This window comes from Giraffa tippelskirchi, chromosome 2, assembly GCF_054371585.1.
Source record: "Giraffa tippelskirchi isolate mGirTip1 chromosome 2, T2T-mGirTip1v1.2.pri, whole genome shotgun sequence".
NCBI lineage: Eukaryota > Metazoa > Chordata > Mammalia > Artiodactyla > Giraffidae > Giraffa > Giraffa tippelskirchi.
Window position 1 is genome coordinate 78,516,341 of NC_137276.1, and position 14,938 is coordinate 78,531,278.

The 14,938-nt window shown below is 38.8% G+C and overlaps 1 protein-coding gene across 18 annotated transcripts in view; it reads right to left on the bottom strand.

The window, feature by feature from the left end:
* BMS1 (BMS1 ribosome biogenesis factor) overlaps positions 1-14,938 on the bottom strand; it is a 31,065-nt gene that overhangs the window by 8,507 nt on the left and 7,620 nt on the right. For 14 of the 18 annotated variants that reach the window (XR_014076576.1, XR_014076571.1, XR_014076569.1 and 11 more), the window contains 9 exons: positions 14,486-14,607; positions 13,615-13,808; positions 12,479-12,618; positions 9,796-10,559; positions 9,481-9,582; positions 6,939-7,096; positions 3,820-3,901; positions 1,785-1,858; positions 957-1,133 (listed from right to left, as the gene is read on the bottom strand). Coding sequence is in view for 9 of the 18 variants with exons in the window: in XM_081569177.1 (XP_081425303.1) it covers positions 957-1,133; positions 1,785-1,858; positions 3,820-3,901; positions 6,939-7,096; positions 9,481-9,582; positions 9,796-10,559; positions 12,479-12,618; positions 13,615-13,808; positions 14,486-14,607 (1,813 nt within the window). In the remaining 9 variants the exon portion in view is untranslated. The remainder of the gene's footprint in view (positions 1-956; positions 1,134-1,784; positions 1,859-3,819; positions 3,902-6,938; positions 7,097-9,480; positions 9,583-9,795; positions 10,560-12,478; positions 12,619-13,614; positions 13,809-14,485; positions 14,608-14,938) is intronic. The other 4 variants (XR_014076577.1, XM_081569178.1, XM_081569181.1 and 1 more) reach the window with 1 other exon arrangement.

Genomic DNA, 14,938 nt, shown 5'->3' on the forward strand with positions numbered 1-14,938 from the left:
TTTACAGGGATTCTTGGTGGCCCCATCTATCAAAGCATAACTCAAACACTCACCATCAACTATGTACACATCTTTGTGTCTCTAACTTTAGAGTTCACCAACTCAAACAGCCTGCTCAGCATCCCCAGACAGCAGAGCCACACCATCTCCCTTTTAGCATTCTACATGCTCCCTTTACCAATGTATCTGACCTTACATTCAAAGTATCCTTTGAACTCTGATCAAGGAGGGTTTTCAGAAAATCTTCCCTGGAGAGTACTGGTATGTGCATAAACCACACAAGGCCAAGAATCACATGCCCATTCAAAATATTCAATTATCACTCCAGGGAGCAGTAATAAAAATACTAAGGCAATGCCTGCATGTAAATAAACACACTGTCTGAAATCACTACATTGTGGGAGCCTCAAAAATGGAGGCTATGTCTCAGGCATTTCTGCTTCCTCAACATATAATTGGAGAAGGCAATGGCAACCCACTCCAGTACTCTTGCCTGGAAAATCCCATGGACGGAGGAGACTGGTAGGATGCAGTCCATGGGGTCGTGAAGAGTTGGACACAACTGAGCGACTTCACTTTCACTTTTCACTTTCATGCATTGGAGAAGGAAATGGCAACCCACTCCAGTGTTCTTGCCTGGAGAATCCCAGAGACGGCAGAGCATGGTGGGCTGTCATCTATGGGGTCGCGCAGATCGGACACGACTAAAGTGACTTAGCAGCAGCAGCAGCAACATATAATGCTTGGTACAAAATAGATACTGATATAGTTCTGATGAATGTCTGACTAAAGAAATAATTAGATGGCTGCATGAATAAACACACTCATCTGCATCTCGACCTAGGAGTGCAAACAAGAGGCCCAAATGCAGGTCATGGAGCAGAGACCTAAACAAAGTTACATATTCACATCACTGTTACAACCTTGAAATGAGGCTGATAGGAACTTTTTCTCACCTGTGCTTGTTTCTGCATTTCTCCTTTAAGATCATCAAAGTATGTGCTTTCTCCTTCATCATATTCTGCATCAAACATCTCCTTCAATTTTCTCTTTTTATCTAAGTGCTTTTTCTTGGCACTTTCCTCTGCACTGGGGTCAATTTCTTCTTTAACTTCTTCCTCCACATCTTCAATCTTAAATTTCCAGAAGAGTAAATTTTGTGAAAATCTGTGGAGACCTTTTCTTTAAATATTGAATATTAAGGCAGATTTTAAAAGTTCTATTTGAGCTGCAAAAATTATAGTTATGCTCATCATGAAAACAAAATAAAACAAAGCCTTTGGCTCTAAATAACATGCACTGCAACAGGAGACATTTAGACAACTGCATTACAATTAACTGCAATTCCTTAATATGGCTGGGAATGCCAAACATGAATAAAAATAACAGGAAGTATCCCCAACCCAAATGCTCCCAGGAACTGTTCTAAAAAATATTAGGGAGAACAGGGCATTAGTTTTTTTAAAACAGCACTTAGTGTAAGAGGAGGAAAATGATGATAAAAGACAGTGACCCAGGAGCTAAAACTTTCAATGACTGAAGAATCATAACAAGAAGAGATAATAAGTATCACTCAAAAAACTCAAGGAATCAAGGATAACAAATAAACCAACAATTTTTAGTCTGTTCTCAACCTCTTCACTTTTAGGAAGAAATTCATCCAGTCTGTAATTTACACAGATAAGCAAGACTTGTGTTTCTCAATATGGGGCCTCCTGCAGAACATACCGACCACAGATCAAGCAAGGGCCAGTGGCTGACGGTAAGCCATGGCCGAGTCATACCTGAGTATCCGGGCCTGGTTTTCCCTTGTGCACGTCCCCTGTTTCCAGGTCTTCAAAGTCACCATAGAGCTCCTCTGGGAAAAGAACATTCAAATGACTCCCCTGCATGTGACACTCTAGCACCACCCAGCACCAAGTGCACTATATGCTCTGCATCCCAAACTTCATTTTCATTGTTCTTATAGCTATACACCCCTAAAGAATCCTGCATTTATACAGCCTTCTTTTTCTTGTAAAATTTTGTATTTCATCACCTATTTAGGTTAAGTAAATGAACTTAATCCAACTTTCCCTATTTTACTTCAAAATCCCACTTAGCCAAGAGCTATCTTCCCAGGATTAGTGATAGATATTCTGGAGTAGAGAAGCATACAGAGGTGGCAAGCATGGCCATGTACATCAGTCCCCAAACCAAAAGTTCAAAGAGTGACTTGAAAATCCATGTCATGATAATAGCACATGTGAAAAAGAGTCTCAATATAAGATTAACACAGTACAACCATATGATATACCTAGGGAAAATCTTGTTGTTGTGTTATTGTTTAGTCACTAAGTTGTGTCTGACTCTTTTGTGACCCCATGGACTGTAGCCCACAAGGCTCTTCTGTCCATGGATTTCCTAGGCAAGAATACTGGAGTGGGTTGCCATTTCCTTCTCCAGGAGATCTTCTCAACTCAGGGATCGAAACCAAATCTCCTGCATTAGCAGATGGATTCTTCACCACTGAGCCACCAGGGAAGCCCAGGGAAAATCTTAGATTACATAAAACATAGCATTGAGAGTAACAGTAGTACCAAAAGGATGTAGAGCCCAGAAGAAGTGTTCATTCATTCATTTTTAGAGCTCTAAGTTTAGTTATGGATCCTACCCTTAAAAGAAACAGAAAAGTTAAACTTTGGGAGGCATCATTTAGAAAGGTATCAAAATATTTTCATGTAACAAAAAGCAAAAGGACCAGAAGAGATACAAAAGATGGGAAGATTTCATTTGTAATAAAAATAAAAAAAGGGTATGTACACCCATGGTGGATTCATGTCAATGTATAGCAAAACAAATACAATATTGTAAAGTTAAAAAATAGAAAATAAACTAATTAAAAAAAAAGGGATAAAATACTTAGAACTAATCTAAACAAGAAATATGTTGGAACTTCATTTTAAAAATGCTCAAAGTTTTAATATGCTTTTTAAAGGACACGTGGAATAACCTTAGCTGATGCTTTTAAGTGCTTCACATACTAGGCACTGCTCTAAGTTAAGTTCCTTAACTACCTTCTTCAACATGGCTCAATGAAGGTATTAGTATTATCTACTGAACAAATAGACTACCACGTGTTTGGAAAGGAAGATTCAGTATCATGAAGATTCTAATTCTCTTGTTTACACAGTTACAATGAAAATAATCACCAAGGCTTTCTAGTCTGGAAAAGATGGTATAGACATATTTCCTCTGTTCCTCCTGACTGTGTATAACCATCAACTCCAGAAATGATGCAAGAGCACAAGGGACAACCAAAGCAGAACTCTCAAAGGTGGAAAGACAAAGATGGGTTGGTGAGGGTCCCCAGGACCAGAGGAATGACATAGTGGCCTGTGTCTCCCTATACCACAACCCACAGAAAAGCAACTTGACACCAGTGTTTCCCAACCCCCAAGCAGCAAGAGAAGGCAGCCCAGAGAGGCTCATTCTTGCCTCAGACTGAATTAGATCTCACCAGCAATCCAGGTAAATCAGGAATCCCACTGACAGTTAAGTGATGAAAGAAAGTGCTCACTTTCCCAAAGAGCCTGAATCTCCTTTCCTCCACCGAGATACACCAGGTGCCCAGGGGTTATCAGCAAGGGGGAATTCCACTGGGCATGAGACTCTCGTCTTCCACCTCAGACACAATATGCATCCAGGCAGAACCAAGCAAAGGAGATGCCCAAAGCGTTTCACAATTGACTAGTATCTTCACCTTGACTATTAAAGATACGGAAGAAAATAAGATATAGAGAAGGCAGTCTTCTCTGAAGAATACAGTCCTTTACTTACCATCTTCTGCTAAGATCTTGGCTGCATCTTTATCCTCTTCCCACTTCCCAGTCACGAAGCAATCTCTGATACTGTTCATAACCTTATACAGAAAAGTCAGCACTCAGTTGACAGGCTCTAATCATTTAATAAATAACCACTTTTAGAAACAGTAGCTGACAATTTGCCTTTAAATATTTTTCAAGATACTTCTATAGATATATTCATTTTAATTCTATGGATATTTTCATTCCAAACTTTGACAGAGGTAGTATAATAACAGAAATAAAAACATAAATATCATAGCATTAACAGTGGATAGGGAAATACTATCTGCCTAGTGACTTCATAAGTAAACAGTCAGACATTTAACAATTCATTAATCTGTACTTATCATGGCTGTTTGAAAACTTAATTCCTCTAGCCAATACTCTAACAAAGACAAAATATCTTGTATGAGTACAACACTGCAAAGACGTACTAAGGCTCCCAGGCCCAGATCTGCTAGATCATCCAGTATATACATGTAGTGGATGCTAGATGCACTTCTCAAATACAGACTAAAACTTGTACACAACTCTGTGTTTCAGAGTGCTTCCTAGGGAACCTGACCTAAGACAGCACATGTCCCTCACTGCCAAGGGCTCAAATCTTCACATGATAACATTTTGATAATGATCCATGTTTTTCATATATAAACTCACTCTAAGAGTAGCCTTGGGGGACTTCCCTGGTGGTTCAGTGGTCAAGACTGCATTTCCACTGCAAGAGGTACAGGTTCAATCCTTGGTCAAGTAACTAAGATCCCACATGCCACATGGAGTGGTGTCCTCCAAAAAAAGAAAAAGTAGCCCTGAAGCTAGTATGATTACAATGGTTGCAAAAGCAAGTCTGCGTATTCACTCACCCCTTCATGCCTACAATCACTCACTAGTTATTACTGAACATCTGTTCTACACCAAGAAGCTCTGCAGGCAGGCACTGAATGACAAACTGTTCTAAGAAGATCCTTGCTGTCATGAAGCTTAACAACTGACTTATGGAAACCAGGGATCAAATAAATTTTCAAAAACAGACCCTCCATGATAAAAAACACTCAACAGCTTAGACAGGAACTTCCTAAATCTGATAAAGGGCATCCTTTAAAAAACCCACAGCCAACATCATACTTAATAATGAAAGACTGAGAAAACTTTCCCTCTAAGATCAAGAGTAAGATAAGGATATCTCCTCTCACCACTTCTATCCAACACTGTACTAGATGTTCTAGTCAGGGCCATTAGGCAAGAAATTGAAATAAAAGGAATCCAGTTCAGAAAGAATAGCTATTTCTATTCATAGGTTGTATGATCTTACATATGGAAAACCCTGAGGAATCCACAGAACAACTATCAGCACTGCAACCACTGAGACCTCATGCTCTAGAGCCTGTGCACCACAACAAAGATCCCACATGCTATAATTAAGACCAGATGCAGCCAAATAAATAAATATTTTTTTAAAAAAAGAACACTAGGAATAAATTCAACAAAAGTGCAAAGCTGATACTCTGATAACTACAGAACAGTACTGAAAAAAAATAAATGGAAAGGTATCCTATGTTAACATATTAGGAGACAATATTGTTAAGGTATTGATACTACACAAAATACAGATCGAAAGCAATTCTTATCAGAATCTCAGCTGGTTTCTTTGAAGAAATGGAAAAGTTGATTCTAACATACAGAAAACCCAAAGGATGCAGTAAAGAAAAAATATTCTTGAAAAAGAACAAAGTCAGGAGATTGACTTCCTAATTTCAAAACTTAACGATGAAACGATAACCAAAATACTATGATACTAGCACAGGGATAGCTGTATAGATAAATGGAATATAATTAAGAATCCACAAATAAACCCGTGTATCTAAGGTCAAGTGATTTTCACCCACGGTTTTAGGACAAGTCAATGGAGGAAAGGACAGACTTTTCAACAGATGGGGCTAGGACAACTAGATATCCACATGCAAAAGAATGAAGTTGGGCTCATCTCACACCAAATTCAAAAATTAATTCAAAATGTATCAAAGGCTTAAATGTAAGAGTTAAACTGTAAAACTCTAACACAAAATCATAGGAGTCAATTTTTACGATTCTGGATTTGACAATGGTTTCTTAGATATGATACCAAACAAGCAACAAGTAAAACACATTGAGACATGTTGTCCAGAGGGTAGCTACAGCATGTGGTTATTTAAATTCTAATTAAGATTAAACAAAACAAACAAAATTAAAATTTTAGTTCTTCTGTCTCAGTATCCACATTTAAAGTGCTCAATAGCCAAGCAACATAGGATGGTTCTTTGCAGATAATTTTATTACCCCTCTTCTGTAGAGAAGAGTGGACTATGACTAGGATGGACACACGGTGGTTACAGAGGTACTCACCCAGTCAGCCATTAAGTCAAACAATTACTTTATGTGGTTTTTCTGTCATCTGTATTAAATTTTGCCCCCCCTCCAAAAAGGATTATATAAAATGAATTAAAACAGATAATTGACAGTGACTGGCCCTCCCTGACATTTCAACTAAACTGAATGATCAAAAGAAGCCAGCCATGGAAAGGTCAGAAGAACATTCCAGAATAGAAAAGAGGGCAAGAGGTCTAAGATGGGATTAAACCTTGAAAGTCTGATAACTGAATGAATTCCGTGACTAGAGAGTGATGAGTGGGAGATGAAAATTTACCAATGTTTTGGATATCTGTTTCCTTACAAATAGTAGAAATTCTAAATGTTAACTCAGGGATACTATAGATCTCCTAGTTATAAAAGACAAAATATCTCACATGTATGAAAACCTACATGCAACACTTCAAAATAAAGATTAATAATACTATCCACACTAAGAGCTAACCTTTGTTAGCTCCTTTGTTCCTTGTTCTCCTTTGTTCCATAACACATGCATATGGTCTGACTAAACTCAGAACATATTATTGCGTAGGATGCATGAAATACTCATTCCAATATCTGGAGAAATGTCCTGTTATGTTATAAAAATAAGCCTAATAATAGGTAGGCAATTTTGAAATTATATAATCTTTTAGAACAATTCCTGAATTCTCTCGTTAAGTCAAATATGCTATTCATATTCAGCCTTACCTCTTCTAAATCCCAATCATGGGGAGCCTCTACATGAAATCTGGAGCAGTCCAAAGAGTCAGCCTTGTGCTTACACTCACTGGCAGGCTGGCTGACACGAAACAACCCTCCAAGCTCTTCCCCATTATCACCATCTTCTTCTTCATTATCCTCTGTCACTAAAGAAATCACCATGATAGAAAAGTGAGAACAAATCTACCCACTAGAGGACTTGGCACTGAGGCTCCCTCTTTGCGGTAGATATGGTGATGCCCCTAAGTACATCAGCCACAGACACAGGAAGGCCAGAAAACTACTGCTCAGCATGTAGTCTGGAGGGAGAATACTAGGGGTTGGGGCAGGGAGGGGACATTTAAAGAGAGAGCTTTCAACTATCATAAAGAGTTTCTCTTGAAGAGTGCTGAGTCTCTTATCACTAAGATTACTCAGGCAAAACTTGACAGAAATCATTAAACACCAACCCAATTCAAAGCTTCTAGGTCACATATACTTCTTCAGTCAGTTCAGTTCAGTTGCTCAGTCGTGTCCGACTCTTTGCGACCTCATGAACCGCAGCACGTCAGGCCTCCCTGTCCATCACCAACTCCCTGAGTCCACCCAAACCCATGTTCATCGAGTCGATGATGCCATCCAGCCACCTCATCCTCTGTCGTCCCCTTCTCCTACTGCCTTCAATCTTTCCCAGCATCAGGGTGTTCTCCAATGAGTCAGCTCTTCACATCAGGTGGCCAAAGTATTGGAGTTTCAGCTTCAACATCAGTCCTTCCAATGAACACTCAGGGATGATCTCCTTTAGGATGGACTGGTTGGATCTCCTTGCAGTCCAAGGGACTCTCAAGACTCTTCTCCAACACAATTCAAAAGCATCAATTCTTCGGTGCTCAGCTTTCTTTACAGTCCAACTCTCACATCCATACATAACTACTGGAAAAACCACAGCCTTGACCAGACGGACCTTTGTTGACAAAGTCATGTCTCTGCTTTTTAATATGCTATCCAGGTTGGTCATAACTTTCCTTCCAAGGAGTAAGCATCTTTTAATTTCATGGCTGCAGTCACCATCTGCAGTGATTTTGGAGCCCAGAAAAATAAAGTCTGACACTGTTTCCACTGTTTGCCCATCTATCTGCCATGAAGTGATGGGACCGGAGGCCATGATCTTAGTTTTCTGAATGTTGAACTTTAAGCCAACTTTTTCACTCTCCACTTTCACTTTCATCAAGAGCCTCTTTAGTTCTTCTTCACTTTCTGCCACAAGGGTGGTGTCATCTGCATATCTGAGGTGATTGATATTTCTCCCGGCAATCTTGATTCCAGCTTGTGCTTCTTCTAGCCCAGTGTTTCTCATGATGTACTCTGCACAGAAGTTAAATAAGCAGGGTGACAATATACAGCCTTGACGTACTCCTTTTCCTATTTGGAACCAGTCAGGTGTTCCATGTCCAGTTCTAATTGTTGCTTCCTGACCTGCATACAGGTTTCTCAAGAGGTAGGTCAGGTGGTCTGGTATTCCCATCTCTTTCAGGATTTTCCACAGTTTATTGTGTTCCATACAGTCAAAGGCTTTGGCATAGGCAATAAAGCAGAAATAAATGTTTTTCTGGAACTCTCTTGCTTTTTCGATGATCCAGTGGATGTTGGCAATTTGATCTCTGGTTCCTCTGCCTTTTCTAAAACCAGCTTGAACATCTGGAAGTTCACGGTTCACGTATTGCTGAAGCCTGGCTTGGAGAATTTTGAGCATTACTTTTCTAGCGTGTGAGATGAGTGCAACTGTGTGGTAGTTTGAGCAGTCTTTGGCATTGCCTTTCTTTGGGATTGGAATGAAAACTGACCTTTCCAGTCCTGTGGCCACTGCTGAGTTTTCCATATTTACTGGCATATTGAGTGCAGCACTTTCACAGCGTCATCTTTCAGGATTTGAAATAGCTCAACTGGACGTCAACTCCATTAGCTTTGTTCGTAGTGATGCTTTCTAAGGCCTGCTTGACTTCACATTCTATGATGTCTGGCTCTAGGTGAGTGGTCACACCATCGTGATTGTCTGGCTTTGTTCTAATCATATAGTAAACAGGGACTGCAATATCAGGTTCACCACTTTGGCATTACTGAGTCAAGCTCTTTCCACAAAGAACATATATACAAATTAGTAAAATATAAAATCAGAGAAGGGTAAAAGGAAAAAACAGAATGAGTTATACAGAGCACTCATTCTCAGAGAGGAAAAAACACCTTTAGAGGCAGAATTTTTTCTGATACTAAATTCTACAAAAAAATTCCCATGAAGGATTTTCTACAGGGGGTACACAATGACATAACAGAAGAGTATTCTTATCAAAAGTTTTGTTTTATGGCAAACTCATAAATCTACTTTGTATGACTGATTTACAGTCCTCATCAGCTGATGATTAAAAACATCTGCCAACATAATATATGACAGCCAGAAATATCTTATGGATGTCAAAAGTATGACAGAAATCCTCTAACCAATCTCATCTCCTCTTCAGAAAAGAGTTTAAGAAATTAAAATGAGCTCTTTTACCTGTCCCATAAATAAGCTTTCGAAGGTTTGGAGTTGTTTGCTGCTGCCTCAGAAAGGCCTCAGCCGCCTTCCTGGAAAGGTCTTCCTTCCACTTGAGGGCACCTGAAAGGACAACACAGACATCAGTTAAGTCTGTTTATCTGTCCGCTATGCTTCAAGCTCATTGCGCATTCATCCTGAAACCCTTTTATGAGTTATAATATTTGAATAGTTAACAAAATCTCCAAAACAGCAGAAACTCAAATGTAGACATTCTATCTGTAGAACCCTTTCAGTGTCAAGTTTACAATAGCAGTTAAATAAATTTAAGCATACCTGAAGTTTCTGTGGAATAGTTATTTTCTTCCTTATAACCTTCTTCTTTGAGTAAGTCTTCTATATCACTGGTCTCATCAATTAAGTTCTCTGACCCCAGTTTCTGACTACTGACCACCTGAGAAGGTTTTGGAAACTTTTTCCTAATAGCCTTTTCATTTTCTGAATCCTCCTCCTCTGTACTGAGAGAGGAATCTTCTTCAGGTTCATCTTCAGATGCAAATGCCTCTTCAGCTGTGCAATGACCTGAATCTGAAGTGGTGAAAGTTGTTTTTTTCCTTGTCAAAGACTTCTCCACATTCAAACTATCACTTGAATCATCAGTTTGTAACAGTTCTGGCTTACCACCTTCTCTAATAGCCTTAGATTCTAAAATATCGCTCTCTTCCTCTGCAGTGGAATCCTCTTCTTCACTACTTTCATCAGCTTCCTCTGCTTCTTCTTCCACTGAGCTCCTCTCAAGGTCATCATCACTGTCAGCAAACGCTGGCAAATCCACCTCAAAGTCTTCTTCCATCTCAAGTTTTTGCCGTTTTATACCTTTACCAGACATATACTGTTTATCAGTCACTTCAGCATCTTGCCCTTCTTCTGTTTCATCATCACTAGAGCTATTTTCCAATCTGTCACCTTCAGACATTTCTTCATCATCTTCATCACCACTATCTCCAGACTCATCTTCTTCTTCATCTCCAAAAATGGCTTTCCGACGCACTCGACCAGTTTTCAAATCCACCTGCTTTTCCTCTTTTGGCATCCACTGCCTATATGAGCAAAAAAACGCAAAATAATTCTATTTGTACAATAACCAGCTAAGCCAGAGATGGCAAGTCAATAAATATGCAAAGAAACAGAAAATAATGTCAAGAAATGGTTTTAATGACACAGCATATAAAAGAATGATTTGATAAATACTGGAATAGTTATAGTAATATGCAAACTCATGTAAATTTATACAATACCACTCTTCAAAAGAACTTACAGAGAAAATAAAGAGATAACTTTTATTAAAAAAAAAAAGTCTAATTTTAGAAAGAAATGGCTCAAAAGGGAAGTGGGTGTTTAATAGATCTTTTAGAAAAGCCATCATTTCCAAGCTTGAAACAGATTATCCTCAGAGAAATAACTGACTCCAGGTTCGAGGCAGGGAAAGTACAAAGCAAGCCTGAAATATCCTATTATTAGAAAGCAAGACGTGCTCTGGCACTAACAGGAACACGCCAAAAGGACACAGAAGACAGACTGAAGGGACAATAAAGGCATCACAAACAATAATGATAGTAATCGCATAATAACAAGTAAATTTTTTTCTTGGGGGGCTGCCCCGACAGGTTGAGGGATCTTAGTTTTCAAACCAGGGATCAAACCCAGGCCACAGCAGTAAAAGCACTGAGTCCTAACCACTGGACTGCTCGGAAATTCCCTTTTTAAACCCCATTATTCAACTGTGATACTAAAATAAAAAGGTGAAAGGTCTGTGTCAAAGAATGCCAGCTAAAAAACACAGAAGCAGTAACAGATTACGAATACTGCCATTTTGAAATCACCAATGCAATAATTGATAAAGAAGAATCAAGATGCCAAAATTGGAGTAAGAAATAAAAAACTATCAAGCTATTTAATGTAGCAGCATTATACAAAACTGTGAAAAAAAAACAATTGGAAAAATATTAAAAATTGAACTAAAAGAAAATGGGTAAGTTAGAATACATCAATAGCAAAATGATGACTATATAAAGAGAATGTATAGAAAAAGCAAATGCTTACAATTAGATACAAAAATCTTACATGTATTATAACTAACTGTAACTATCTTAAAGTATCCCTGATTAGAGAAATGCTCAAAAATGGTAATAGCTAATAATAATGATCATAATAACAGCAATCTTTTAGTGATCCTTCTTATCTGTCAGGCACCATGCTAAGTAGTGCATGGGCACTACTGTGTTTAATCATCATAACTCCTATGAGATATTAGGAAATTGATTTCCCCAAACTGGTAGATGCACTGAATTTAACTACCACAATAAACTGTCTGCTAGTTAGAGGGCAGCTGATGATTTTTTTCTAAAAATGGTTTCCTGCTTTTGTGTATACATATATATAATAAGTTATAAAGTAGATAATCTCAATCATTTTCAGACTAATTTTTATTAGCAGTCATAAGTCACCACTACTTATATACAACCAAAATACCCACTATGTATAGATATATACAAATTCCCAACCCAGACTGAAAATAATTCACATAAGTCAGATATTAGTCGAAAGTAACCCACAGGAGATATTACAACACAAGCTAAGTAAAAATTTTAGAGACAAGGTATGTGGCTTCTGGACAGAGACCTGAACTCTGCCTGTTATTCTGGCCAATTAAAGTCAAGTGGCTTCAGACTCCTAAGAAATAAAAGCAACCCATGGAAAAGGCTTTGTAATGTTTGAGAAGTATTCTGAGTCTGTGAAAACTGAATCCTTCATATAATTTCAAGAAAATATTTCTATGTATCATCACATAAATGAAGAGCTCTCAGAAACAGAAGCAAACACAAAGCAAAGCATGACCAAACCACCAGGAATGAATCCCACCAAAATGTTTTATGATGGCAAAATGATGTATGATATAATCTTACATAATAAAGTTTTTTTTTTTTTAATATTAAGAATAGAAAGACAGCACACTTACCCTTGATTGTCTATATCTTCTGACCCCAGTGGTTTGGAATCAGAAAACAGTGTCACTCTACTTGAAGACATCTTGGCATCAATAGTGGAATGGGTGGAAATGAGACTCTGGACCAGTTCATGAGTGGGCCTCACCTCCTCCTGTCAAGGCCACAAAGAAAAGGAAAGTGAGGAATGCATAAGGATTCTGAAGAAAAACACACTGGTTTCAATCAGTTTCTCAAAATTACCTTAAACACAGTTCCTGAGAACCTTTATTACTGCCTCAAACTAACAAACAAAAAAGAATTCCTACAACAAAGCCTACCACTGATCTCTGTCCTCATTAAACTCTTCCAATGTTCATGGAGTAAACAATCTGATAACCTGAATACTGTGTTGCCAATGCTACAGAAAGCAATTACAGAAAAATCTCATTTCAGAACAGTCAAAGAAATAAAAATTTGGAGTCTAGCTTTTAAAAAATGTGTTATCTTCTGATATAAATATTGCACTTCAAGGAATTTACCACATAACAAGATCCCTCCCAGTGAGCAAAGCTGCATGTGTGAGGGCACTCACTATAGCACTCAACTGCTCAAACTAGGGGACACTGGGACTGAGCCCCATAGCCCTCCAATGATTGGTTCAGTAAACAAAGCTTACCTATACAATGAAATACAACATGGCTATGAAAAGCCTGAAGCAAATATGGGGAAAAACAGATTCACATATTCTTAGGTGCTCCCCAGAAGTTACAGTCAGCATGTAACAAATACTATCACTGTCTCTCTAACACACAAATACTATGTATATGATATCTACATATAATATATAATAATCTAGAATACAATCTAAGTAAATATGTATATGTTTAGAGAAAAACAGAAAGAAAAGAGAATGACCAAAGAGAGCTGGAGAAATGGGAAGTATAGGCACCAAATTGCTTCCAAATCTCACACTGGGTGACATGGGATTCCTGGTGTGTCTTGGCAGCAGGGATGTATGGAGGTCATGACTTTCCCTTTCTGCTTGTTGTACTTACATATTCTGAACATTTACAACATGCACTGTGGCCTTTATCATACATATGAATAAAGATAAAAAGCTTCGTTAAATAAAAGCTGACTACATTACTTCCCGTGACTTCCCTCTCACCGATTCCTGGAAGCCATGACTGCCCCCAAGGTCCACATAGACAGCATCTTTGTCATACAGCACACCACCAACTCCAGAGAGAGGTGCGTACACCAACTTCTCCTTCTCATTTAAACAGCGCTTCTTTTGTTGTTCAGGCAGTGCACAAGGGTCTGGGAGGAAACTGACGTCACTCACAGCAAAATCTCCTACACCTGGAAGACAGACACAGAAAGTCGGCATTTGCTGACAAGTGACTGGTAGCAGAAATGACACATACAGAAGGCTTCAACCACAAGGGCAGAGCCTGACACTAGCACTGTGCCCGTCCAGCTAAACAACACCGACAGAGTAGAGGAAATTTGGTCAACTCAACACCTCTGGTGACCAATGTAGAGCTGAGTTACTCTTAAAACTTCAGCAACATGGTTTTATCTTGTTTGGCCATTTTCCGGTTTTCCTGAGAACTGATGCTTTTGAACTGTGGTGTTAGAGAAGACTCTTGAGAGTCTCTTGGACTGCAAAGAGATCCAACCAGTCCATTTTAAAGGAAATCAGTCCTGAATATTCATTGGAAGGACTGATGCTGAAGCTGAAACTCCCATACTTTGGCCACCTGATGCGAAGAGCTGACTCACTGAAAAGACCCTGATGCTGGGAAAGATTTTTAAAGGCAGGAAGAAAAGGGGATGACAGAGGATGAGATGGTTGGATGGCATCACCGACTCAGTGGACATGAGTTTGAACAAACTCCAGGAGTTGGTGATGGACAGGGAAGCCTGGTGTGCTGCAGTCCATGGGGTCGCAAAGAGTCGGACATGACTGAGCCACTGAACTGAGAACTCAAATCATGCCAAGAGTTCTACAAATATATTTTACAGCAAAAGGATACCTGGTATATGAACTTGGCTTTTGTTCTTCAAGTGTGCTCCCCTTAAATAACCATAAAGAGACACCTTCCGGTCACACTTGGTATTTGTTCGAATGTCTTCTGGGTTTGTCAAATCTTCCATCCTAGAAAAACAAACCCAATTTTATATGGCAGAAATGAATGTCAGAGTTCTTATAACTCTCTTCACATTTCAATGATTCTCACACTCAGTAATTCACTACGCATATTATTTAGAAAAGTATAGAAAATACAAAAATAAGGGAGCAGAGTTCACCATCTACCAGAGATAAAGAAGCAACACCTGACTATGTCTCTCTTAGGCTCTACAGGATCCACATTTCATAAGCGAGACACTAGAAACGGGAAATGACATGCATCCGGGATTAAGGAAAAGCAGAGAACAAATCCAGAAAAACCCTTTAAGGGAGAAGATAAGCTTTGATCTGGGTTTTT